This window comes from Hipposideros armiger, unplaced genomic scaffold (assembly GCF_001890085.2).
Source record: "Hipposideros armiger isolate ML-2016 unplaced genomic scaffold, ASM189008v1 scaffold_44, whole genome shotgun sequence".
NCBI lineage: Eukaryota > Metazoa > Chordata > Mammalia > Chiroptera > Hipposideridae > Hipposideros > Hipposideros armiger.
Genome location: NW_017731394.1, coordinates 4188351 through 4216076, shown reverse-complemented (window position 1 = coordinate 4216076; position 27726 = coordinate 4188351). Strand labels below are relative to the sequence as shown.

The following is a 27726-nucleotide window of genomic DNA, read 5'->3' as shown; positions in this document are numbered from 1 at the left end:
AAAAAAAAAAAAAAAAAGAAAATCTGGACACCTAGCGTTGATCTTGCTGCAGGCCACAGAGCTCCAATTAGCTAGAGCTGCAGCACGTTTTCTTCCCTTAAAACAGGGCGTGCACTTTCCAACTCCCCGCAATCCCAGCCACTCCCTACTCCCTTCTTCTCTTGCTCCCAGCCTGCTACACTCATTTATTTCCCTGCCACCCTGGCGCAGCTAGAGAAGGCATGCTGGCACAGAGCTAGGAGGGGCCAGAGGTATGAGTAAGCAGAAATTATGCAATAGGGTGGCAGGGGTTCAAACCATTTTTCTCCCCAGCTCCATGGGAACAAGGATTTTTAACCAAAATTTTGTCGGACTCACGTAATTTGAACACTATGGAAATAAAGGAAACTATGGGTAGAAATGGAGGTGAGTGGGCATTAAGACAGGGAGAAGCAGAGCCCCCTCCTCCACCCGCAGCGGCTGCCTTGGCACCAAAACCACCATCCACTTCCTGCTCTTCCAGAGTCCTGTTCTTCTACTTTCCCTTTGTTCCCATAACAAAGCCTGCCCGCCCTATCCCCATTGCTCATTTCCGTCCCCAAAGCCTAATCAGACAGACTAAGTTCCGGTAGGGTTCCATGCTTGTCCGAAGTTATACACAATCAAGAAAGGACAGGGTACTGATCCCTGATCCCACTTCAGTGCTCTTGTACAATACTCTAAGTGGCCTGTTATTCCATCTCTGAATAATAATGGAAATCACTTCAATGTACAGAATCACAGCATTGAATGCCCTAAGGACCTGGCCTACAATAGGTATGAATTTCAGTGTTCAAAGTCCCCAGTTCGCACTTCCTTCCACGATACCTCAATGTCTTATACCATGTCACAAAAGTATTCCAATGAAGAAAAGCATCACGTCCTTCCGTAAGGTTTTCCGTTTTTATCAATGGAAGAATGGAAGCCCTGAAAAGATCCTTTGCTAATGCCTGGTACAGAGATTGTGAGGAGCACAGGTAGGTCCCACAGGCATGTGCAGTGTTAAAACACGCAGTTTCTCAGGCCCTCAGAGTTCCAGTCATAAAATAAGTTAATGCGGTTACTCATGAGAAATACTAATCTAGATATAGAACTTGCATAAGTACTCGACATACATCAACAGTAGTTCACCATCCATAAAAACAGAACCGTTTCAGAAATAAGCTTAGCATCTGAGCTAACAGCGGGGTGTAAAATCAGTGACCTTTGCTACACCAGGAAGACTGAATATAGAAAATGAAAAAACACTTACTCTCCCTCTGCTCTCTTTTTAACTTCTACAGTAGAAAATTTGAGGAACTTGAAGTTTGTTTTTCTGGAAGAATTTTGGATGGAACAAACAAAACATTGTTTTCATCCTTTTCTTAGCAGCAGTGGGGTATTTCTGGTATCTTGGTTTTTAACTCTCTTTTTTTGTCTTTGGGACTGACAAGTGTCTGCTCTCCATTCTAAAGGGGCTAGTGTTTAATTCAATCTGAATGATTTTAGCACACAAATCTTAAAAGTGAAAAGAATTTTAGCAAAGTTACACACATTTCCCCTGGGATCTCCAGATTTCAATTATTCCTTTCCACAATCCCAAGTCAGTCACTTGGCTGACAAATATTGAGTGGTCACTTATTGGTGTCAAATACTGGGGATGCCACAGTGAATAAGAAAGAAAAAGTCTCTACCATCGAGGGGCAGAAGGCAAACACTAACATGGAAACAAACACATATAAAAGAGATAATTCGAAGTACTAATCTGTTCTATGATGAGGAGAAAATGGAATACTAGAGTGACTGGAGGGCAAAAGAGAAGTGCTTTATATGGGGTGATCAGGCATGGTCTCTCAGAGGAGATAGCTTTGGAGTTGAGATGTAAATAATGAAAAGAGGCATCCCTGGAAACAGAGGAACATTCCAAGCAGAAGAAATGGCCAGTAGAGAGGTCTGAGTCGAGAAGTTTGGCAAGTTAGAGGGGTAAGAAGAAGGCCAGTAGGGTTGAAGATGGCCGGCAGGTAAGGTCCAAGAAATAGGTCAGGGTCAGATTATATAAGATGTGGTAAGTCATGGTAAGAGTTTGGTCACAGTGGGAAGTAATCAGAGGGTTTTAGGTAGGAAGTAATGTGATCTCATTTCTGTATTAGAAAGATCCCTCTGGCTGATACGTGGTAGATGCACTAGAAAAGGGGCAAAAGTGAGGGCTTGCAGTCCTTTTAAGGAGGTAGCCACAGTAGACCAAGGAAAAGATGATGATGACTAGGTTAGGTTTGGAGCAATTATATTTGGAAAACATTATGGAACAAAGGATGATGGGACTTTCTGATTAATTAGATGTGTGAGGAAAGGATAGGGGTCGTGGGTGATGCTTCGGATTTTTTGTTTGCACAACAGTATGGGTAGTGGTGCCATTTATTGAGATGGGAAAGACAGGGTGGAAAGTGAAGTTAGGAGAAGAATCAATAGTTCTGCTTTAGCTTTGTTAAGTTTGGAATGCCTGGTTGAGAGACAAGGACAGATGTCAAATAGATATTTGAATATATGAGATGACATTGAGGACTGGCGAGATAAATTTCAGACCTGACATTGAGGACTGGAGAGATAAATTTCAGCGTGTGTGTGTGTGTGTGTGTGTGTGTGTGTATGTAGATAGGTAGATAGATAGATAGATCTGTAATAGATAGATAGATAGATGATAGATAGATAGATAGATAGATAGATAGATAGATAGATAGATAGATAGATAGATATGGCATGGTATTGAAGACCAAGGAACTAGGTGTGATTCCTTGGAGGGTAAATGTGAATGAAGAGATGCCAGGGAGAGTAAAGGAGTCTAGTAAAAGAAGAGGAACCAACAGTGGAATAAAAAGAAACAAGTTGGTAATGAGACCAGGAAATCTAAGACAGTGAGATATAGAAGCTTAGAGAAGAAGGTGTTCCAAGAAGGAAGAAGGATTGATCGAGTATGTCCACCGCTGTCAAAGGTCAAGTAAAATAAGTACAGGGAAGTAACTTTTCTTTGGCAAAATTGTAGGTCATTATTGACCTTGATGAAGGTCTTTTTAGTGGAGTGGTGTGGGAGAAAATCGCATCAGAGTGGGCAGAGGAGAGAAAGACAGTTGAAGAAACGGAGAGAGAGAATACTAACAATTCTTTCAAGAGTTTTTCTGAGAAGGGAAGTAGAGAAATGGGGCTATGCCTGGAGGGGATGCACGGTCAAGAGAAAGTCTGTTGATTTGATTATTTCATTGACTATTTTTAATTGGGTGATAAATAGTAAGGCATGTTTTGAAGGCTGGTGGGAATTATCCGGTAGGGAGAAAAATTGATTTATGTACCTACTTACAGTTTGTGGAAGTAACGGAAATAAATGATTCCTTACTGAGCATATTCCTCATTGAGCACATTCTCTAAATGTGGCGCATTTAAACATGTTTTTAAATGCAATAAATTGACATTCTGTGGCTATGCTGAAAAGATGTTAAAGGAAACTGTGGAAGGAAGACGCTGACACGTGCAAGGAAGGTTCTCACATCAGGGCTCCTGCATTACGTACCTGCGAGGACCATCAGTCACCTGGATTACAATGTGAGCGGTGTCTCCAGGAGTTGTGCAATGTGGCAGACTTGACCTAAAGATCCTCTGGGCTAGCTCCTCCATCAACCAACCATTGATGCAGACCCATCTCCAAACTTTCTTCCTTGATAGAGGAATCTAGCAATAGGCCTCAGCCCTGTTACCACCACTACCACATTTAAAGATGCTGACATTGTATTGCCCAGCTCATCTCTCAGAAGGCCTTTTGCATCCAGAGGTGATGGAAGACATTCATGGCAAAACATGTATCCCGGTTTTTGTGTCATATGGTCACATCAGCACACACTCCGCACCTAAGGGAGGACTGAATGGGAAACATTCCAAACAAATACTCAAAGTTGTTTCAAAAAAACTTCTCGTTTTCCTCTGTCATTGTAGCAGGCATTTGGGAATGCATGCTTAGACTATACCCCGCCTTTTTAGGAACCATCACACACCTCAGATTCTGCAGGATAGGGCCGCAGATCATCCTGTAACTTGTGACAGGTGACTAGTCCTAGGAGTAGGCAGGTGAGGAGTGCCAGCCAGACTACCTTTTATGAGTTCATACAAGGGACCAAGTCTCCTGGCTTCATACCTCCCCAGCAGGAGCCGGCTCAGTGTGCTCCTGGCTTCCTGAAAACACTCACACCACTCTCTGCCCTCTACCCGAGAAGCCAGGCCTGAAGGTAACCCTTCATCCTCCAGGCTGTCATTACCACGTGGCCATTTTCATTCGCATTTGTCACTTGTCTCCCAGCCCTTCCCCACTCTCCAAAACCTTCTCTCAAATGCTCTGGGACTCACCATCAGCAAAATCCCCTATATTTCACCTTTTCTACTGAATATTCAATTAGCCTTTATGACCTAACTCAATAGTCCTCAAACATTTTGGTCTCAGGATACTCTTAAAAATTATTGGGGACCCCAAAGACCTTTTGCTTGTGTGGGTTATATCCATCAATACTTAGTCGCTTTGACATTAAGCATGAAAGTTAATTTATTAATTTTAAAATAACTGTAATAAAACCAGCACATATTTTATGAAAAATAACAATGTATTTTTTTAATGCGTGGGAAGACGGGCATTGTTTTACATTTCTGCAAACCTCTTTAACTTCGGGCTTACTAGAAAGCCGCTGGATTCTCCTATCCACTTCTGCATTCCATCTGTTGTGTTATTGCATCATGTAACCTCTGGAAAATTCTACTATACATTTGTGAGAGAAGGAGAGTGAAAGGCAAAGCATATCTTAGTATTACCATGAAAACAGTTTTGGACTTGTGGATCTCTGACAGAGTCTTGGAGTCTCCTTGAGGTCCCAAACCACACTTGGAGAGTCACTGTTCTGACTGAACACCGACTCCCCCGAGGGCCCGCCTCTGAAATGCTCTCAGATGGTGGTGGGCTTCATCTCCAACACTCCTTGTGTCACTGGACCATGAGGGAGAGTGGTTGGTTTGCTTGCGCCTTGTGCCACTTTGAGACCACAGTTCTTCCCTGAAAAATCTCATCAAACTATCCGACTATTCTCCTCACTTCCCCTTCTTGTGACCGCCATCTCTGGCTCCTGGGTTATCCCCGTCTTTCCTTGAAGCTTTGATTCCCGGCTCATGATCCTAAATCTTGGTGATTTCAATATCCACAGGAAGAATCCTATGCAACATCCTGGCAGCTCAGATCCTTGACATCTGCTTCAATGACTTTACCCTCCACTCTGCCATGGCCACTCACTCTCGTGGTCAGCCCTGACCTTGTCATTTCCTATTGTCACCCTCTCTCACTCTCGGACTTCCCAGTTCACTCCCTTCAGTACCCTGACCCCCATGATGCTTCAACTCCTTGAGATACACCACCTTTTTATGGCCTCTCATTCCCTTCATGTCCTCACTTCCCTCCTCATCCGGATTAAATTCCATTATTATATTAAGTTCCTTGCATACATCCTGGACTCTCTTGCTCCTTTCTGACTTCATGGTATTTGCTTCCCTAAGTCAAAGTTGTTCAGTCTGATTCTCCTCCTGTTTGGTGCCTGCACCAGTATAAACATGGCTGGAGAAATACATGAACCACGCTGCTCAGCACCCACACCAAGTACATGTCTCTAGTCTGTTCACTCTCCCACTATCTGCAACATTCCCAACGTTTTTTCGACATCCTCACTCTCATCTGAGAACATTCCTTCTTTCTTTGGGTGAGAATATAGGCACGTCTAGTAATAATTTCCATCATGCTGTGGACTGAATGTTGGTTTTTTCCCCTCAATTTATATGTTGAACCCTTAGTCCCCAGTGGATGGCATATGGAGGTAGGACCTTGGGGAGGTAATTAGGGCTAGATGAGGTTATGAGGATGGGGCCCTCAGGATGGGATTAGTGCCCTTATAAAAAGAGAAAGAGACACAAGTTCTCTCTCTCTCCACCAAGAAAAGGTCATGTGAGCACACAGCAAGAAGGTGGTACCTGCAAGCTGTGAAGAGGGCTCTTACCAAGAACTAAATCCTGATCTTGAATGTCCCAGCCTCCACAACTGTGAGAAAATGGATGTGTGTTGTTTAAGCCCCTGGTCTACGGTGTTTGTTACAGCAGCCTGAGCTGACTAAGACATGTACGCTCCCACTGCTGTGTCTACCCATCTGCTGGAATCTGTAGCCATTTTCTGCCCCCCTCTTGTTGCTTGGGGTGAATTGCCAGCGCTGAACCTAGGACTAAAGTCTCCACTAGGCACCAGATTCTGTCCCCCACCCCACCGTCCCCATCTCTTACTAGAGCATGTGAGATGTTCCCCCACCCCCACCCTTCCAGTTTATGTAGTGCAAAACACCTTGAGTTGTCCCTAATATCTCTTTTCTTTTTCTTTCTTTGACCTTCTCCAATCAGGCTTTCATCCTCTCCATTCTGCTGAAATGACTTGTCAGTGTTACCCATGGTCTCCATGACACATAGGAACTCAACAAATACTTGTTAAAGGAATGAATGAATGAATGAATGAATTACCCTCAGATAGTGAGGATGTCACAACAGAAAAGTCACATGTGCATGTGCGCGCGTGCGTGCAGACACACACACACACACACACACACACACACGGAGAGGGAAAGAGAGAGGCCTGTTTCTGGCCCCAGTGCCCATGAAGTCCAGTTTGGCCTTGTTTCTGTGAGAGACCCCTTTTATTTGAGATGGTGGGGTACAGGGTACGAGTAAGGCTGTCCTTTGCACCACAGGAATCTTGACCAGAATAATCATCCCTTCTCGTATAAGCCAAACCTTACAGCCAAGAAATACTTCCTAGTGGGGAAGAGGCCTAAACTTTGGGTTAGACCTAGTGATACTGTTTGGGGGTGGCCCCTTAATTCATTGGGGTCTCAGTTGCAGACACAACCTGGTGTTCAGGGGTTTCCTAAGGTCTAAATGAGGTTTATGAGAGTAATGTGAAATATTTGGCACAGTGCTTGGCACACTGTAGTACATTTTTTGTGGCAATAGAAAAGCAATGAGGGGAGCCGGCCGAGTGGCTCAGTTGGTTAGGCGCTGGATTGGGACGCCAGTGGGCCCCGGTTCGGATCCCACATATGAGGGCCTGTGACACTGCCCTCTACAGCTAAGATGCTGAACAACAGCTCAACCTGGAGCTGGGCTGCCGTGAGTCGCCGGTGACGGCGTAGGCTGCAGCCCCTGCTGCAGTGGGTTGCCATGGGCTACCGTATGTAGCCAGCAGCCAGCGTGAGCGGCCAGAAGCCGCAGTGAGCAGCCATCCAGAAGCCGGCGACTGATCTGCCTTGCCCGGGAATAGCACAATGATGGTGCCAACTTGGGCCAGTGAAGCAACGTCCTCCACAACTAGACTGAAGAACAAAACGACAGCAGCTTGTCTGTTCCCCTTCCCCCAATTCCCCAGCGCTTTTCCCATCCCCCAATTCACCAATAAAAAAAAAAAATCTTAAAAAAAAAAAAAAAGCAATGAGGCACCATATTCAAAATAAGAGGTTTTTGAGTGTGTATTGTCCCTAATGTTTGTTTCCCTATATAACCAATCTCAATCTCTTCACGGTAAAGCCTAGTATTATGCTCAGTTCCCAATTGGGTTCACATATGTTTTAGCTTTTCTTTATACTCTAATATGTATTGTATCATTGCAATACAAATATACACCAATATTTTTGTATTCAAAAATACTGTTGAATTTACAGGAGACTTCAATAAGTAGTCCAAGAGTATGTAAATAAAATGATAATTCTAAAAGTAAAGACATGACATGCATATCCTCCCCACTTCAAAAACAGATAAAATAAAAATAAAGAGCATAATCATATAAACATAATGACATAAGGTAGTAGTCTTCATTGAATATATACGAAGGTAAATGGAAGAAGCAAGAATGTGTTTGTTTATTCATTCTTGTTGGGGGTGGGGAGGGCAGAAGGGAAGAGGGGTGGGAAAGGAGAAAGGGAGAGATAGACAGTTTGGAGCAGAGAAAGAATTCTGGTCAGGATATTCATCTACACTATGGTCAGATGAAAAATCCCTTGAGGCAACCTGGGCCCCTTTCCTCAGAGTCCCTGCCCACCACAAAATTCTCTAATCATTAACTCTGTCTTCTGGGTACCATGATATACCTGCAAAGTGCATCCTATGCCAAGTGAGCTTTTTGATTGACTCATGCTACCTAAACTCTCCAGAGACTGATACATAAACTAAGATACTGATTAACATATCAATATTGATTCCTGAGACTCTGCCTCAAATCACATTTATAAATTATCTCTTTAGGTGAAGGAGTCAGCATTAATAGGAAACCTACTCATTTTCCATTTTAATCTAATTCTTCCTTTGTGAGATGGAATTCCCATTATGCCCTAAATATCACATATGCCTCCCTCTTCCTTCCTTCCTTCCTTCCTTCCTTCCTTCCTTCCTTCCTTCCTTCCTCCCCCCATTCTCTCTCTCTCTCTCTCTCTCTCTCTCTCTCTCTCTCTCTCTCTCTCATACACACACACACAGTCTCACAAACATGGGATCTATAGTAACAACAATTACAGCTGACATTAATATTAATTGCAGATGTATGCTGTGCTGACACTGTGCCAGGTGCTCAGACAACACCAAGGACATGGGTGCTGTTATTATTCCCATTTTACAGATGAAGAAAATGAGGCTGAAATCAATGGTTTGGTCCTTTCCCAAGGTCACACAGCTCTCCAGAGGTAGAAATAACCACCAATTATAAGGTTTTATTTCCTATTGTAACTTCTTCCCTCCTTTTCCTCATCTTGACCTCCCCATTTAGGAGGTAGGAGTTGCAGGGCTGTTTGGGGAAGATAAATATTCTCATCCAGAGGCTGGCCGAGTGGCTCAGTTGGTTAAGAGCTCGCTCAAGAGTGTGAGCTCTGAGCAACAGCGGTTCGATTCCCGGCCCGAGCTGAGCTGCTGCTTGAGCTGCCAACAGGTGGCAGGATGGCTCAGCTAAAAGAAAAAAAAAAAACTCATCCAAACCAGCAGCCGTAGGGAGGTTTTCTGCCGGATGTGGAAAATGAGGAGAGGTCTGCAGTGGTAGAAAGTGAGCTGAGGGAAGATACCTTGTTCCTTAGGACAACTGTACCGAGCAGTGCCTGAGTGTCTCACCCGGGGAAGGTAAGCCCAGCCAGCATGGAGATGGCTGTCCTTCACAAAGAACTCTGTTTGTTCTCTAGCATTAACTGGAGCAGCTCTGGTCTGACAAGAATACAGACCAGCCCATCACTCAATGCCCGTTTCACGTCTCCTCGTAAATATGACGCTCACGTTGTCAGAGTGGGGGTATTTCAGCATGACTTTTATCAATGAAGTCTAGCTTAGATCTCCTAGATGGACATTTCTTAAACTGTTCTCCGAGGAATGGTAATATTATAAGATGTGGCTGGTGTTACTGGAGAAAGGCTCCTTAGTCAAATGATTTTTGGAAATACTGCATACAATTGCATAACATTCATTAGCCTACTAGGAACTTGGAGGTGGTCTGCAGGAAAGAAACATTCAATCATTTAATTTCTTTCCGTTGAATATTATTACCAGTTTAGGATCTAGTGTCCCACAGACTACACTTGGGGAAAAAAACATCCTACACAGAATTGCATGTCGGTCAAATTTGCTTTGAAAAGGGCCCAGGACTAAATAAGATCAAGGGGAGATCTTAATTGAGTCGCCTTGGTAGGCTGTGATTTCTGCTTTTTAATTTCTTGGATGACTAATTTACTGATAGTATCCTCAGTTCACTGGGAGAGAATATCCTTCTCACTTTCCACTGCAGAAACAAAATGAGTAACCTTGAGCAATTATTTCCCCTGACCTCCCGAAGCACCTCATCTGGGTTGGAAAAACGATGAAGCGCCAGCCACCTCCTTCACAAGAGGGATGGCGAGACCAAGTAGAAAGGCGATGCAGGACATCTGAGAGTAAATTAGTGTGAGCGGAGCACAGAGGCCCCAGGCCCCAGGCTAGGCCCCCGGCAGACACAGGCTTTTTTAGTCCTCTCAGCCTGCCTGTGATAGGGCATTGACCTGTCCATCTGGGGAAGACCCAGAGCCTGGCACTGTGCTGAGCAGACACTCAATAAATCTTTATTAAAGGAAGGAAGGGTGGGAGGAAGGAAGCCGATTGAGGTTTGGAGATGTTAACTTGCCCAACATCACACCTCTAGCAAGCAGGACAGCCAGGAAGCAAAGGCAGAATAGCTGAGGCCTTCCCCACCTTGCCAAGCTGCCAAGCATTTTGGTAACCAGCACACAACCAGCTTCTAGGAGCTGGCTTGAGGCTCCAGCCACCTGTGTTCAGTACATTAGCTTTGGCAGTCCTGTAGCTTGTGTAATCGAAATGGCCGGGTGTATGCGGCCCTTTTTTTCAGAGTGCTTGACAATAATAGCTAACATTTAATGAGTACTTCCTATGTGCCAGGCACCACACTGAGAACTTGACATACCTTGTTCCCCACGACCATTCTCAGAAATAGGTACAATTATAACCCCACTTTACAGATAAGGAAGTTGAGGAGCAGAGAGCTTAGCTAACAACCTCTAATTATGTGGTGGAAGCAGTCTGACCCCCAAATTCCTGCTCTCTTAGCCTCTTTGCTAAATCTGTTCCCTCTGTCCAATGACAGACATCCTGAGAGACATCAAAGGCACATACCACCTGCAGCTAGTTAATTAAATATATTTATTTTATTAATTTAAACCTTAAACGTGTTTACATAGTTCTAAGCACATCACAAATATCAATTCATTTAATTCTCCTAAAATCATGAAACAACAGCAGGAGCTGATACGATCATTATTTCCATTTCACAGATGAGGAAACTAAGGCACAGAGAGTTACTAAGTAACTCACCTAACGTCACACAGCGAGTGGCAGAGCTAGGATTCAAACCCAGGTAGTCTGGCTGCCTAATCCTTAGGCTTAACCCCACAAAGAGCTGCCTGATAAGGACAACAAGGCGCTTCATTTAAAAGTAAAATACTCTCCCAAGACTAGTGGCTAAAATAGTCTCTAGAAGGAATGCAGAGCCATCTACAGTCCTGGAAGTAAAACAGGTCCAGGGAGCTTGGGTGACTTAATCACTATTCAATTTAGATTTCCTGGCTGAATGAGTTCCTGTTCTTCCTACTTGAAATTAATAGCTGATTGTTTCTTTGCATTCTTGTGGGAGGGGTGGACCATTCTCCCTAGGCCTTTGTTTCTAGAAGAGTCAACTCTTGGCCAGTGTCAGGCAGGTAAAAGCTGGTAGATGAACGGGACCAAATCCTTTGTCAAGCAAGCCTGGCAGAGATGGGTCAACTCTTAACTTATTCCACTGGTCTGGGAGCTGGGCCCCTTCCTTCCTTTTTTGCAGGAAACCTGCCGTGGGGTCAGTCCACAGCTCTTCTGAACCTCTGACAGAGGGAGCAGGAGGAAGGAAGGAGGAAAGAAAAGACGTGAGTCAGGTTTTTTTGTGAGGAAAAGGGGCAGAGGGTCTTCTAAGGAAGCGGTAGGAAGCTGCAACCACAGCAACTGTAGTCATGACATGGAGCCATTAACAGTGAACCCCGCTTAGCACAGTGTCTGCCCCCAGCTACTCTGGAAAGACATGAGCTCCCAGAGGGAAGGGGGTGATGTCTGTCCTGGCACAGGGCAGGCGCTCAATAGATATGAAGGTCTGACAGTTAAGTTCACAAACTTGTTGCAATGATGTTGCTAACCGCTTTTTTTTTTTAATATCAGAGGGATTTTGTGAATTTGTACCAACTGGGCAAACAGTTCACCAAGGTTACTATTTGGATAGTGCTGAAAAGGCTGCGTGAAAAAGTTAGACGACCTAAACTTTTTGCCAACAGTTCATGACAATGCACCAGCTCACACAGCACTGTCTGTGAGGGAGTTTTAGCCAGTGAACAAATAACTGTGTTGGAACACCCTCCCCACTCACCTGATCTGGCTCCCAATGGCTTCTTTCTTTACCTGAAGATGAAGGAAATATTGAAAGGGAGACATTTTGATGATATTCAGGACATCAAGGGTAATAGGACAACAGCTCTGATGGCCATTCCAGAAAAAGAGTTCCAAAATTGCTTTGAAGGGTGGACTAGGCACTGGCATCGGTGCATAGCTTCCCAAGGGGAGTCCTTCGAAGGTGACTGTAACGATATTCAGCAATGAGCTATGTGGTACGTTTTCTAGGATGAGTTTGCGAACTTAATTGTCAGACCTTCATATGTCAAATAACTGGTGACATGAATGTAAGTTAACAGCACCTCAAAGAACTGGGCTTTACTTTTCTCTGGTCCATAAATGTCTGCCTCCTTTTTTTGTTTACCAGTATGACTAAAGGGATGCTATGTGGAATCTTGGCCACAGTCCCATTCCCCAGTCACTCTTTTCTCCCACCTTACCCTATGCCAAGCCACGCTGAGCTGCTTATGTTTGCTGGGAAAGGCAGGTCTGCACACAGCTCAAGGACGCAGGCTACGGAACCAGGGTTCAGCGCTGCTCCAGCAACATACCAGTGTGAACTTGGGCGCATTACTTAACCTCTCTGGGCGTGCAGTGCCTCGCTCGGCGTGCAGTGCCTCACTCTCTTGTTCCCCTTGTAAACACCCACTTCCCCCTCCAGGGGCCAGGTCAGGGTTGTCCTTCCCCCCATCCCAGGCAGCCTGCCCCAACATTTGGCACACCTTCCCCTACAGCATTTGCCTCCGTCTGTTCCAGGGATCAGTTCACCTGTCTGTCTCTGCTCACAGATTACGAAATCAATGACGCCATGTTATCTGTCCCTGAATCCTAAATACCTAGACAATGTCTGTGGGATGCAACAAAAAGCTCTGTAAAGCTTTTACAGAAGAAAAGAAGAAAAGTGGGAATGATGAAGGAAAGACAGATGGCAAAGAAGAATGGAGGGCAGACATAATGAATTACCTCTTTAAAACAGTGGGCATGGTGGGAAAACTGCTGGAAAAAATGTCCTCTCTCCCCAAATGTCTATTCTGACTACCCCGGCTTCTAAAATTTCCTTCTTGGGTGGTTTATTCCTTGGGGTAAAGACATTATCTCCAGGATCTCCTTGTTTCTTAAGGGTAATGTGTTAAACTATTAACAGCCAAATACCTTAACATTCCTTTACAAGATGGATTTCAAAAGATAATGGGGGGGGGAATCATGTCAGCACTTGGGGGCTAAAAATAGAGGAAAGGGGCCCCTAAAAGGGAAGGGAGGGATCAGTGGCTTTAAAAAATGTCGACCTCAGTGAGTCAGAGGCATAAGCACAAGAACACGTGATCCCCATTTCCACTGTGCCCTGCCCGCCCCATCCTCCCTCACGTGCATCACTTGGAGAAAACTCTCTTTCCAGGCTCCAGCTGGTGCCCAGCACCTCATACACAAGACCAGAAGCTCTAGTCTCCACGACTTCCATGCTAACAGAATATCCTTTCTCTTTCTTTCCTCTACAGATACGCACGCATTCATTATTACTTCAGCCCCGTGAGTGAGTTTGGACGTGATAAGAAAAAAAGACTCTCTTGTTTACTAACATTCCAGAAATGCCAGGGACCTCCGAGGTCACTTTCTCTACCCCATGCAGAAATCCTCTCCAACACCCCCTTTAGAAGTAGACAGCACCCGGTCTAGACGTGGGCATTTGGCTTCTGTCTGAACCCTTTGAGGGACGAGGTATGCACTGCCTCTTGAAGCAGCCATTTCATTTTGGAAAGCTCCAGTGGCTCGATATAGCCCAGAAGCTGCCACTCTGAAACGTGCATCTATGAAGGAGGAAGACGGGTGATTTGTGTTAGATGAACACTTGGGGAAATTCTGCAGAAGTGCAGGACAAGGACAAGATGGTGTCTTTGCCTCATTTTGTAAGAGGCATAGATTTACCTACATGAATGAACAAGCAGGTGGTTAATGTTATGTCAGCTGTACTGGGTTAAGGGATGCCAGCTAGCTGGTTAAACATACTTCTGGGTGTGTCTGTGAGGGTTTTCTAGAAAAGATGAGGGTTTACATTGGTAGATTGAATAAAGAAGAGCTCCCTCACCAGTGAGGGTGGGCATCACCCCATCCGTTGAGGGTATGAACAGAACAAAAAAGCAGAGGAAGGGCGAGTTTGCCCTGTGCTTGAGCCTGGACAGCCATCTTCTCCTGCCCTTGGATATCCGTGCTCCTGGTTCTCAGCCCTTCAGACTTGGACTGAATTACCCCCACTGGCTTTCCCTGGTCTCCAGCTTGCAGATGGCAGATGGTGGAATTTCTCAGCTTCCATAATCGTGTGAGCTGATTCTTATAATAAATCTCCATTTATATACATATCCTAATGGTCTGTTTCTCTGGAGAACGCTTACTCTTACAAGTATAAACAAACACACTGTATCTTTTGATCATATTCCCTTAATGTTGTTTTGTTTTGTTTTGTTTCCTAATAGAAATAATAAATACCTATAGAGCTGTGGCTCTCAAACTTTTTGGACTCAGTACCCTCCTATACTCTTAAAACTTACTGATGACCCCCCCCCAAAAAAAAACAACTTTGTTTTTTTGTGAGTTGCATGTATCAATAATACATTAAAAACTAAAACTGAGAAAAAATTTCAAGTTATTTATTAATTCATTTTAAAACAATTTTTAAAACCCACTACATGTTAATATAAGTAACATATTTTTTTTAAAACTGACTCTATTTTCCAAAAGCAAAAATACATCCAGTGAGAAGAGTGGCACTGTTTTTCATGTCTGCAAATCTCTCTAATGCCTGGCTGCAGAGAAAATAGCTAGATTCTCATACCTGCTTCTGCATTCAATCTGCTGCAATACCAGTGTCATGCGGCCCCTGGAAAACTCCCCTGTGGACGTCTGTGAGAATGAGAGTGGGAAAAGCAATTAATAATAAGAATTATTATTACTAAAATAGTTTTGAGCCCATGGACCCTATGAAAGGGTCTCAAGCAACTAAGACCAGCTACATGATTTGCAGTGCAATCTAAAAATGTGGGGTCCTTGGTTCAAACGTTATTAAGAATTTAAAGACAGCCACAGCAGAGCATTACACAGAGCAATGGGCCCTGTGTGGCTGCACAGGTCCTGAGGGCAACCTCAGAGGTCTCTGAACCACACGTCGAGAATTACTACTAGATTATTTGACCTATATCTTGAATCAAATGGCTGGCTTAAGGCCGTGAGTATACAGCAAAGCACTACAGAGGTCAGTGTGTGTTTGTGTGTGTGTGTGTGTGTGTGTGTGTGTGTGTGTGTGTGTGTGNAGCAAAGCACTACAGAGGTCAGTGTGTGTTTGTGTGTGTGTGTGTGTGTGTGTGTGTGTGTGTGTGTGTGTGTGCTGTGTAAGCTGCTAGAACACGTATAAATGCTCTTGAGCAATAATGTATCCATAACAAGATAAAAGCATAATTTGTGCAGGTTTTCTCCATCAGTGTCTGCTACAAAACCTTCTGCCCTGTTCAGTCTATTATTCCCCGCTGACCACACATCACATACACAGACGCACAAACACACACACACACACCTAGCTGATGGGTTGAACCCCTTGTGTTCCAACTGGCCGCACACCAGATAGTCAGATATTTGTCATGGTTTCCTGTTTTGTGTTTTTATTGTGGTTACAGACTTTGATCAGCAAAACTGATACCTCTAGTCCCCATTTTCCTGTTTGGTGCCTGACACATAGTAGGCACTCTGCATTTGCTGACTTGAATTTCATAGTTCTGGAGGCTAGGGGAACTTCTACTTGTTAAATGCTGTTAACCACTGATAATTAGCAATGCAAATACACCATTTGGTCCTCCTTCCTGAGAACTGAAAATCTTAGGGAGATCAGCAATCTCTCTTCTAATGGGTGGACTTGTGTTCAATACATAATTCTCCAGCAACAAGCTAGCCATATTTCATGATGTTCCTGACAGTCAGATATGTACATGGCTAATAGAGGTCATATGTTTGTATAGTATTTAGAATGATGCCCCTAAAACCCTGCTGACAAATTAGACAATTTCAATGAACATTATACACATGTATAAATACAATGGAGGCCTGTTTACAACTCTGGTCAAATCACTTCTTTCTCCAGCACAGAGGAAAATGACTGTGGCCTCTCTCCCACTCTAAGACAAAAATCACACAATAAGGGTATTAATCCTTCACCTGAAATGGCAGGACATTCTTCTATTCACATTAGAAGTTACTACTACTGGATGTGCAAAGGACCCAGGATCTTTAGTCCAAATCTGCCACTTTACAGATAGGGAAATTGAGGCTCAGAGACAAGAAGTGACTCTTTTTGTCTATTTGCTAAGATCTATTTGCTAAGATCTTATTTAATAGCAGCTTGGGGACAGACATCCAGTTCTCCTAACAATTAGGTAATGAGCCATCCACACCAGGGAATGCAGGCTTTCAGTTCCAGGTGGGACCAGGTTACTGAAAATTTTACCACTGATTCATCCAGGCATCATTAAGTAAAGTCCAAACCATCTTCTCCAAATGCAAGTCCGGCAAACCTTCCACTACTGCCCTGATGTTCCCTTCCCAGATGTTTCTTTGAAATATCTTTCCTCCCTTTCCAGCATCTTCACTCACTTTCCCTCCACCAGCCCCTTTTCCTTCCTTCCAATATGTATTCATCACCTTGAAGAGAAGGAAAAAAAAAAAAAAAGCCTTCACATGGCCGGCTGCTCCTTGTAGTTATAATTGTATTTCTTTCACGCCTGTTACTGCCAAGCTCCTGAAAGTGATATATATACCGAGGCCTCCCTTTTCTCACCTCCCTTGACTCCCATAAGCCCTTGCAGCCTGGCTTTCATCCCAGTGCTTTACAGAAACCACCTACTCAAGGGTCAATGATGTGCTTGTTTCTAAATCAAATCGCTTTGACTTGGTCATAATTCTTCCTGATGTCAATGACCATGCTTCCCTGATAGTGATAGTACTCATGATAATACAGAAGCTTTTATACTTCAGAATAGGTCAGGTGTTAAAAGTCCATTTGTAAGGCAGGTAGTTAATAGCATGGGCTTTGGAGCCAGATGGCCTGGTTCGTCTCTTGTTTGCACAGTGACCTAGCTGGAGCCCTTTAAGCAAGTCGTGCCTCAGCTTCCGTATGTGCGAGATGGGATCATAGTACCTGGCTCATAGGGGTTTGGTGAAAGTCTATGAAATATGCTTAGAGTGCTGTCTCACACATATTACAAAGTTGAATAAATGTGAGTTGTTGCAAATTTTTAAGGTGACCAAGAAGAGTTTAAGTTTGCGGCACGCATTCACATAGTCACCAAATAGAAGGTGTGAGTTTATGCTCTAAAGTTAAAGCTTCTCCTTGCTGCTGTCATATATCCCTCTCTCGGGCATATTTCCTTAAAATTGGTCAATTTGGAAATCTGTTGAGGCAAATGACACTCCCTCCTCAGGTGGTCTCCGTAAATATCTCACAGATCTATGGGGCGCATACCCCAATCACCCAAGATTCATTTTAATGAGGAACAGATTCAAATGAACTTGGAACACCCATGGTTCACAACAAACATCTCCAAGCTGGAATTTCTACTTTCTACAAGCTAAGCCCTTGCCTTCTCCAATCCCCGGCTGGCTCCTAAATTTGCATGAGGCTTCTGAGGTTGATTCTCTGGCTCTAGCCACATAGTCGAGATTTTTTCCAGTTTGCTCTTCACTTTTCCTTTCCTCTGGCTGGTAACTGCAAAGTGCACAAACTCAGCATTTTTCACATACTCTTTGTTCTGCCTAATGATAATGATGGTGGTGGTGGTGATGGTGGTAATGATGATGGTGGAAGATATTTCCTGAGTGCTTGCTATGTGCCAAGCTTGTTTCTATCACTTTATGTGCATCATGGTCCCCACTGTACTATGTTTTGCCTCAACTGCACATGCAGAAGTCTGCATTTTCTCACTTTCAATTTTAACAAGTGACCCCTACTTTCATTTCCATTATGAGCAGACATCTCTCTGAATTAACACATTCAACACTCTCAATGCCTTTGTGCATATAGGAGATAAAGGATTCAGTAACATTCATAAGATGCCTCAAAACCAAGGAGACATACAACCAACATGCCATATGTAAGGGACAATCAAATGGCTGAAACTAGAATAACTGCTCCAATGACTTGCTCCTCTCTTTGGTGGCAGTGGGTGTGCTTTTGCCTAGAACACAAACTTGTTTCTAAGTATAAAATAGGATAAGCTGAAAGATGATTAAAGAACCTTCTGTAAGGGTGTTGAGTGTTGTACCAGGTTCCAGGCTCTGGGCTAAGAGCTTTACTTCCATTATCTTATTGAATCTACAAAACACTCATGAGCTGAGTGTTGCTGTTATCTCCATTCTACAGAGAAAGAAACTGAGGTTAAAAAAATAATTTGCCCAGAGTTCAGACCCCGGCTCATCTCACTTTGAACTCCATGCTCTCAGCAGCCTGATTCCTAGTTCGACTTCTACAGCAGCGTGTTCCCCTGGTTTTCCATCCACATCTGACTATCGATGTCTTCTGCAGCTTCCGTCCCTTCTCCCATTCCCTGTGGGACTCTAAATCCTAGGGGTGACCATTCATGTTCACATCAGTGATCTTGCTTTAAACTCTTGAAAGCCATCGCACTCACCCCTGTCTCTCTAAAGATGTCGACAGATCCTGGCACATAGTTCATCAACAATACATCTTTGTTGAATGAATGAACAAATTGCCTTTCAAAAGATTATTTGAGGGCCGGCCGAGTGGCGTGTTGGTTAAGAACTGGCTTGGGATGCCAGAGGGCCCGGGTTCGGATCCCACATAAGAGGGCCAGTGACACTGCCCTCTACAGCTAAGATGCTGAACAACAACTCAACCTGGAGATGGGCTGCATGAATTGCTGGCCTCGGCAGGTGGGTTGCCATGGGCTACCATGTGTAGCTGGCAGCCAGCGTGAGCGGCCAGCAGCTGCCGTGAGCAGCAGTCCAGAAGCCAGCGACTGATCTGCCTTGCCCGGGAAGAGCGCAATGATGGTGCCAACTTGGGCCAGTGAAGCAACATCCTCCACAACTAGACTGAAGAACAAAACAACAGCAACTTGTCTGTTCCCCTTCCCCCGATTCTCCAGCACTGTTCCCCTCCCCCAATTCCCCAATAAAACAATCTTAAAAAAAAAAAAAAGATTATTTGAACCGCCGTTGCAAGTTGATTTTTTTTTTTTTATAGCTGAGCCATCCTGCCACCTGTTGGCAGCTCAGCAGCAGCTCAGCTCGGACAGGGACTTGAACCGCTGTTGCTCAGAGCTTGCACCCTTGAGTGTAAAAGATTATTTGGAAAACAGTAATCATTTAATTCTCAATGAATGATCTAAGAGCTTCAACATTTAAGACTTTATTGTGCCAAAAAAAAGACTTTATGGTTTTTGGTCCACGTGATGCTGGAGCTCATTGTAAGCACATTGATATAACGCATTGGTTCTCAACGAGGGGTGATTTTGTAACTCCACCTCCACGCCTCTGCGGACATTTAGCAATGTCTAAAAACATTTTTAATTCTCATGACTGGGGACAGGGGCAAGGGAGGGAGGGTGCCAATGGCATACTACAAGTGACAAGGATGCCAGTAAATATCCTACAACGCACCAGGACCCACAACAAAAACTCTGGCCCAAAATGTCGATAGTGCTAAGGTTGAGAAAACTGATATTAATGGTTTGTTCTTCCCAAAACTGGCGTCCTGGTGGCTGAGATGGACCAGGGATGATAAGCGATACTGTTTAACTGGGTACCAGGTGCTGTACCCCACAGTTAGCATTGCCCTCGTATTTGAATGGAAGAAACAGGGAAAACTTGGGGAGCCAGCTTGAGGACCCAGAGACCTAACTTCTGTCCCCGAAACCTGGAACTAACATGATTTTCTACTGTTGGCAAGTTTTTGGGCTCAACTTTTCATCTGTAAAAGGAGTGTGTTTGGCAGGGGTGAGCCCTTCTACTCTAAAATTCTCTAGTTTTAACAAATCCTGAAAGTTGAACTTCCCTCCTTCCCTCTCTCCCTCCCTCCCCTCCTCCCTTCCTCTCTCCCTTCCTTCCTTTCTTATCCTCCTGATTCAGTTCAATCTCAAGTCATGCTTTATGTTTAGCTTTCAGATCCTCTTGCAATTGCCTCTTTTCATTCCTCTGCCACCTCCTCCCCACCACACATGCACACTTCCTCCACCGGGCCCTCTTGATCACCACCTGAATTACAGAGTGAAATTCCTAATCCACCTCCTTTTCTCCAGGGCTAAATCCTTGAGAGGTTCAGGAGCTTGACCTGGATTCCCGGCAGCCTCTGACATGTGACCTGAGGCGTGTTTTCTCTCCTCCTCTCTCTTCCTCCACCTTCCCTGGAGAGGCACCAATGCTTCTGAATCCTTCTTCAGGGAGGTTCCCCCAAAGTCAGCAGAATTGCCTGTCCTTTGCCCACACTCCAATACCCCTGTCTGCTTAAAAGGAGGGCGTACATTTCCCATGAGCAGATGCCCTCCTGGTACCAGGAAGAAAAGAACATCCTTATTACCCAAGATGGGGAGCTAACACTGAGATGAGCCTGCACAAATAAAGCTACTAAAATAACGCTTATCTTCCATTAGTTTCCCCTGTAGTTTTCCTAGTCACTTTACCCCGATTTGCCACCCACCCCTAGAAGCCTACACCCCTTTCCTCTGTCTAGTCACTTCACAATTTCTCTCTGTTGTTAAAATGGCATCTAAGCCCCCGAATCTAACTGCTTCTTTGAGATTATCGCTTCTCTTCTCCCACTGCCACATAAAAAGATTAACATTGAATAAAATGTGTATGATTTTTCACCTGTTACTCTGTCATTTGTCTGTTGAATTCACAGTCCAGGACTGAGTCACAACACCTAAGAGAGTAGATGAAAACTTTTTTCTCCTCTACAAAGACAAAAGTATTATCAAAAAACTCTGGACCACAGTAGGGAGGAGTAGACTGATCTTTTGTTTAGAAAAACATGGTGGTAAGCCATTAGGTATAAAAGTTTCTCTGCCTCAAACTGTAACAAGGAAGCAAGAATAAAGGAAGCAATATAAAGTAACAAGAATACTCCATTTTCCCCCTTGCAACCTGAGCCATAGGCATTTTGGAGAGGCCCAGGAATCATGTAAGGGAAGAAAATAAAAGCAATTACTCTTCAGGGTAAGGCGAGGCACAGGTCCCAGCACCATAGAAACTGTCCAGGTCAAAGGCAGAGAGGTCCCAGGTGCTATGTTTGTTCTTTAATAACTGATTATCTAGTGCTTACAATGTGCCAGGCAGGGTGCTAAGCACCTTACAAGTATTAGGTCATTTAAACCCCACAACAACCCCATTAGTATTATTTATCATCTCCATTTACAGGTGAGGACACAGAGACACAGAGAAGTTAAGTGACTTACTTAACATCATACAGCTAGTAGGTGGCACAGCTGGGATTTGAACCTGAGCAGTATGACTTGAAAATCAGTGCTTGTAACCACTTTACTATGTAGATGAGTGTGCTTGCTCTGTGATGCAATTCTTTCAGCTCAGAAAAATATGGGAAGTAACATGGAGAATGAACTAAATATGTCCTCTTTACCGTGGGAGCTAAGTGGTGCAGAGAGCTGAAAGGAGCCCCCAGCATCCATGAGGATGGGGCTAGAGGTGATGGAGAGAAAGCAGGTGGCAGGAGGTCAGAGCCAGAGATGATATTGGTCTCTCTCCTCTGCTGAACCCTTGTGGGAATGGGCAGGTCTCATAGTAGTTTTTGTTTTCTTGGTTTTTAAATAAAAGAGTGAGCCCAGTTGCATCTTGACCACACCAAGATGTCTTTTTTAAAAAAAGGATAGGGCAAAGCTGTGTGTGCTTGCCTTTGAGGAGGAAATAAAAGAAGCTGCACCCCTACCCGCATCTCCACCACAGCCCTCATATTCTTCTTGAGGACCCCCCAGGGAGGAGGAAGACATGGGGAGCTCATTGGGGGACAGGGACTCAATATTCTTGCTTGCTTAAAGAGGAGGCATGAGGGGATTCCGGAAAAAGAACAGAAGGCCCCTTGCTTTCCTTCCCATGAACAATCGACCGGACACTCAGCCCCTGGATTGCCCCCCAGGAGACCGGGCCCCTGCTGGGTTCCCCTGCTGGCTTCCCCTCCCTGCCTGGCCCTGGTTCAGTTCTAGGCGAGCTCTCAGCCTCTTTGGTAAACAAATGCCAGAAGGGGCCACGTGTGAGCTCATACAGTTTGTTGTTTTTTTTCTTTTTTACTTTAACTGTAGTTGCTTTTAGAAATAACAATTTTTTTAAACCTCGACTTCATCAGCAAGGGGTGCTAAAGGTGTTTTACTTTATATGTACTCTGAACTTACTGTGTGCTGGCATTCTGCTTGGCACTGAGAGGCTAGGAAGGCCTCAGCTTCTTTATATACATGGGTGGTCCTTAATTACTTAGTTACTAGAGCTACTTAATTGCTTTCCCAAACCCCATTTTTCACCAGGAAACTGGGAACATTGACACTTACCTTATAGGGGATGTTGTGATATTATTAAATTTTGATTCTATGTGAAGGCATCTAGTTGTATCTGACACACAGCAATCTCCTTGAATTTAGCATCTATTATTAGTTTTTTAATTTGTTTCTTATTAATAGTTATTCACTTGACAATATACAAGACAAAGTCTCAACTTTCCAAGATCTCACATACATGTGAAAGGATTCATTTATTATGCAAGGCAGTATGGTATGGCATTACCAGCACACAGGGGCAAGGTGGACGAAGTGCCCGAAAGTTCCAAGAGAGGAGACATCCCAGTGGTCAGAAGAGACAGGATGTGAGCCATTTGCAGGAGGAGCAGGATTGGGGTACGAAGAAAGGTGAGACAGGGAGCTCCAGGCTTTGGGTATCATGTCACCTTCCATTTGTATCCTGCATTGAACTCTCCCAGTGCACGTCCTGGGGTCTTTCACGCATCATCTGCCTTATGATGTCTGTTCTATAGATGACCAAACTGAGACCCAGAGAAAGCCATGTAGCCATGCTAGGATCAGCTTGATTTTATCCAAGACGACCATGGGGCAAAAAGTTGTAAGGTGAAGGGGGCAGGCCTGTCAAACACAGCTTCAGGAGGAACCAAAAGGGTGACCTGGCAGCTGTTGTAGTAATAACAACAATAATAACCATGATGACAAACTATTAACATTTACTAAGCACTTATTTATTGAGCCAGGCATCATGGAAAGTGCTAAATGTGTACTGACTCATTTGGTTCTCATAATAATCCTATGAAATAGGTGATATTATTATGATGATGATGATGATGATGATTATATTTTCTCTCCTGTACAGAGGAAAAGTAGACTTGGAGAGGTTCAGAAACTTTCCCCAAGTTTGCTGGGCTCTTAACTTGCAGGGCCAGGTGCAAAAGGTATGTTCACTCCAAAGTTCAGGCCCTGGGCAACCATAGGTGGGACCCTAAATAGCTTCAGGGTGGGGGCTGGTTGCTGGAGAAACCAACCATGTGATTAGAGGGTTGGAACTTTCAATCCCACCCTCTGACCTCCAGGGAAGGGAGTGTGGGGGCTGGGAATTGAGTTAATCACCAATGGCCGATGATTTAATCAGTCATGCCTATGTAATGGAACCTCCATAAAAACCCAAAATGGAGGGGTTCGGAGAGCATCAGGTTGGTAAGTACATCCATGTTCTAGGAGGGTGGCATACCCCAAACTCCACAGGGACAGACTCTGCTGTGTTCAGGATCCTTCCAGACCCTGTATACCTCTTCATCTGACTGTTGGTGTGTCTCCTTTATAATAAAGTAGTAATAGCAAGTAAAGTGTTTCCTTGGGTTCTGTGAGCCCTTATAGTAAACTATTGAACCTGAGGAGGGGGTCGTGAGAACCCTCAGTTTGTAGCCAGGTCAGACAGAAGTGTGGGTAACCTGGGCACCCACCCTGTACTTGCAATTGGCCTCTGAAGTGAGGGAGGTAGTGTGGGATGGAAATCTCAACTCGTGGGGTCTGGGCTAACTCCAGGTAATTCGTATCAGAATTGAGCTGATTTGTAGGACACCCGGTTGTTGTTGCAGAGAACCAGAGAATTGCTTGGTGTGGAAAACCCACTCGGTTGGTGTGAGAAGTGTGTTGGCTAAAAAGCAGATCACAGTAGGAGTACTATTGATGGACCCTCAGATTGTTTTCATGTTTCTGCCACTATGGTCGACGCTGCAATAAATGCCAATTTTTAAAAATCCTTCAGAAGAAGCGATATAATGAAGAACCACCTGGCTCAAATATGAAGCTCACGCTGTGCCGATAAGCCTCTTCAAGCAACAGTTGTAGGGCCGGCCGAGTGGCTCAGTTGGTTAACAGTTCACTCAAGAGTGCGAGCTCTGAGCAACAGGGTTGCTGGTTCGATTCCTGGCCCGAGCTGAGCTGCAGCTAAGCTGCCAACAGGTGGCAAGATGGCTCAGCTTAAAAAAAAAAAAAAAAACAACAACAACAAGCAACAGTTGTAGCCAGCCCTGAGTGTGGCCAGGCTCCTGAGGGAGGAATTAAACTTTTAGAAATGAGAGTATGTCTCCACACGGAAATCCTGTCCTGATGCTTCCCAGCTTTCTGCTGTGGCACAGAGCTCTCCCCTGAGCACCCGGTCACCTGCCCCATCCACACCTCCTGCTAAGCCCTCCATCACCCGGGCGTTAGGCTGGGGCACCCACCACTCCATCCAGGCAGGGTTTTCTGAAACTTGTAGGGCAAGAGGTGTCTTTGAAGCAGGGCAGAAGGAGTTTGGCTCAGGGAAGAGAGTGCCTTGGATACCAGAGATGGGGGGAATACACACAGATCACTTGTTCCTAATCTTTTTGAGGTCATTGATTCCTGAGAGCTATCGATCTTCCCCCAGAAAACTGTGTCTGTTTTTTCTGTATGAATTTTGCATAAATTCAGGGCATGCACAGACTTCCTTAAGATGCCATCCATAGCATACAATCCTTAGGTCAGCAACCCCGGCTCCAGGTACATTGCAATCAGATTCCTTACTGCGGCTTACCTGACCTTTGCCATTCCTTTGAGACACAGCATATCTCTCTGTCATTCATTAATACTTCCCTCCCTTGCGTCACTGACCTCGTGCCTGCTATTCCAAAGGTAATCCTCAGGCTGACGGTCCTGTGCCTGGTTCTTCTTCCTGCTATCCTGTTTGGTCAGATAAACTGACTTCCCGGCCGTCAGACACCTCTCGCTGGGCACGGCACACCACCATCAATCAATCCTACTGACCAACAACATTCTTCCTGCTGCTTCTCTCACCCTGACCTGATTTCTTGGTCTCCAGCTCAAGCCCACATTGGAAAGACCCTCTTCTCTCTAGCCCTTTGCCATCTGAATCAGTCTTCCGGAACATTCCAGAAAGCTGTAAATCTTTTTTTTTTTTTTTTAAGATTTTTTTTTTCCATTGGGGAATTGGGGGGATGGGAACAGCACTGGGGAATTGGGGGAAGGGTAACAGACAAGTTGCTGTCGTTTTTGTTCTTCAATCTAGTTGTGGAGGACGTTGCTTCACTGGCCCAAGTTGGCACCATCGTTGCGCTCTTCCCGGGCGAGGCACATCAGTCGCCGGCTTCTAGACGGCCGCTCACGCTGGCTGCTGGCTACATACGGTAGCCCATGGCAACCCACTGCCACAGGGGCTGCAGCCTACACAGTCGCCAGAGACTCACAGCAGCCCAGCTCCAGGGTGAGCTGTTGTTCAGCATCTTAGCTGTGGAGGGCAGTGTCACTGGCCCTCATATGTGGGATCTGAACCGGGGCCCTCTGGCGTCCCAAGCCAGTTCTTAACCATTGCGCCACTCAGCTGGCCCGTCTGTAAATCTTTTAAGTAAACTAGATTTTCCACTCTGGCCCTTGCCTGTAAATTTGATGACTTTCTTGTTGCTAAATTTTAACAAAGGAAGTTTGGAGGAAAAAAAAAAAAAAGCTACAAAAATGTTGAGACCCATAGCCAAGGAGGCTCTCCAGAGGCATTTGTTTGTGCTGCCCCCTACTGGTTAGAAAAGTAGCACTAAATAAACCTGACTGGTCAGTCCATCCTTAGTCAAAATGCTGCTTTAATTTATCTTGATTTTTAATCTGTCTTAGAAAGTAATGCTGATCTTTCTTATTTACAAAGGCAGAGTACACTGTGGCCTATTTTAACGCCTCATAATGTCCATTAAACGTTCTTGCCTGTTGACCCAGAAATTTCTTTTCCAGGAATCTGCCCTGAAGAAACAGTAAGAAATGTAAACAAGAGACTACCTTCAGAAACGGTCAGCTTGTTATTGATAAAAAATCAGAACAAAGTTAAATGTCCAACAACAGGTGGTATGACACAGCCATAGGATGGAATATTGAGTTCAACTTTAAATGATGTTAATGAAGAATTGTTAAGGATATGAAGAAATATGTATAGCATGTTAAGTAGGCAGGACTCAAAACTGTAAGCCCTGTACAATCTCAACTAAATATGCATAGAAACAAATCTGGAAATGATACACCAAAGCTTAGTATGGTTTTCTCTGAGTAGAATTAAGCTATTTTATACATTCATGTTTTCCAGTTTTCCTATGAGCATGGGATATTTGTAAAAAAAAAAAAATCAAAATAGTTAACTTCGGTGTGGTGGAAAGAGCACAGGCATTAAAATCAAATGACCTCGATTTCTACTGTGATTCTATCCTCGGACGAAAGACTCAATCTCTCCAGACCTGTTTCCTCAACAGTAAGTGGAGGTAATAATAATATCTGCATCACAGAATTATTGTGAGACTTGAGTCTGCATAACAACCTTTCTATTCTATTATTCCCTGCCCCATATATTTACCTTTTCACAATTTACCACCTTTAGAAGCCCAAACCCATTTTTCTTTGTCTTGTCACTTCTCCACAATTTATCACCCATTGTTAAAATAGTATGCAGGCTCTTAGGCCCAACCACTTTTGGGGGGTTTTCACTTCTTTTCTGTGAAACCCCTTATGCGCATACAAATTGAACATTTTCTCATCTTAATCTGTCTTTGGTCAGTTTAATTCACATACCTCAGATGCTGAGCCTAATAGAATAGGGGAAAATTTTTTTCCTTCCTTACAGTACCAACATCTGCTAAACTCTTGTTGGTGAACAGGAATAATACAGTTTCTACAACCTGTGCTGTATGCTCAGCTGAAGTCTCTTCTTATTGTCTTTTTGTCTGCTCAGACCAACCACCGCCTTGCATGTGGTAAAAGATAAACCGAGGCATATTAAAATTATTGTGTTTATTTGAACAAAACTTGACTCAAATCAGAACCCAACCTAGCAGGTAAAAAAGAGATATGAAGAGCTGTACAAAATGAAAAACTTTTCTAAGCAGAAGGGAGCAAGAATAAGGAAGTCAAACTAGGTGAGAAAAAAAGTGGGTTAGTTATTACAAAGCCACTTTCCTTCAGGGGATGGCAGGGGTTTATCAGGCAGACAGACCCCTCAACTAGTGTTGAGCACGTGATTCCTGAATGACCACTTTAAGGTTTTATTTCTGGGAAGGCTAACGCCTTAATTAAGTTTTGATATGGTGACATGGGGCTTAGCATAAGCAATTCCATTTTGGGCCTGTTGTCATGTTTTTAACACATGAAAGGG

At 44.2% G+C, this 27726-nt stretch overlaps 1 protein-coding gene across 5 annotated transcripts in view; it reads right to left on the bottom strand.

Annotated features, from left to right (window-relative positions):
• Window positions 1-27726, bottom strand: part of PRR5L (proline rich 5 like) — a 110210-nt gene that overhangs the window by 78265 nt on the left and 4219 nt on the right. For 4 of the 5 annotated variants that reach the window (XM_019639521.1, XM_019639518.1, XM_019639527.1 and 1 more), the window contains exon 2: window positions 14867-14934. The exons of the other annotated variant lie outside the window; for it this stretch is intronic. Coding sequence is in view for 3 of the 4 variants with exons in the window: in XM_019639518.1 (XP_019495063.1) it covers window positions 14867-14878 (12 nt within the window). In the remaining variant the exon portion in view is untranslated. The remainder of the gene's footprint in view (window positions 1-14866; window positions 14935-27726) is intronic. 5 annotated transcript variants of the gene reach the window in all.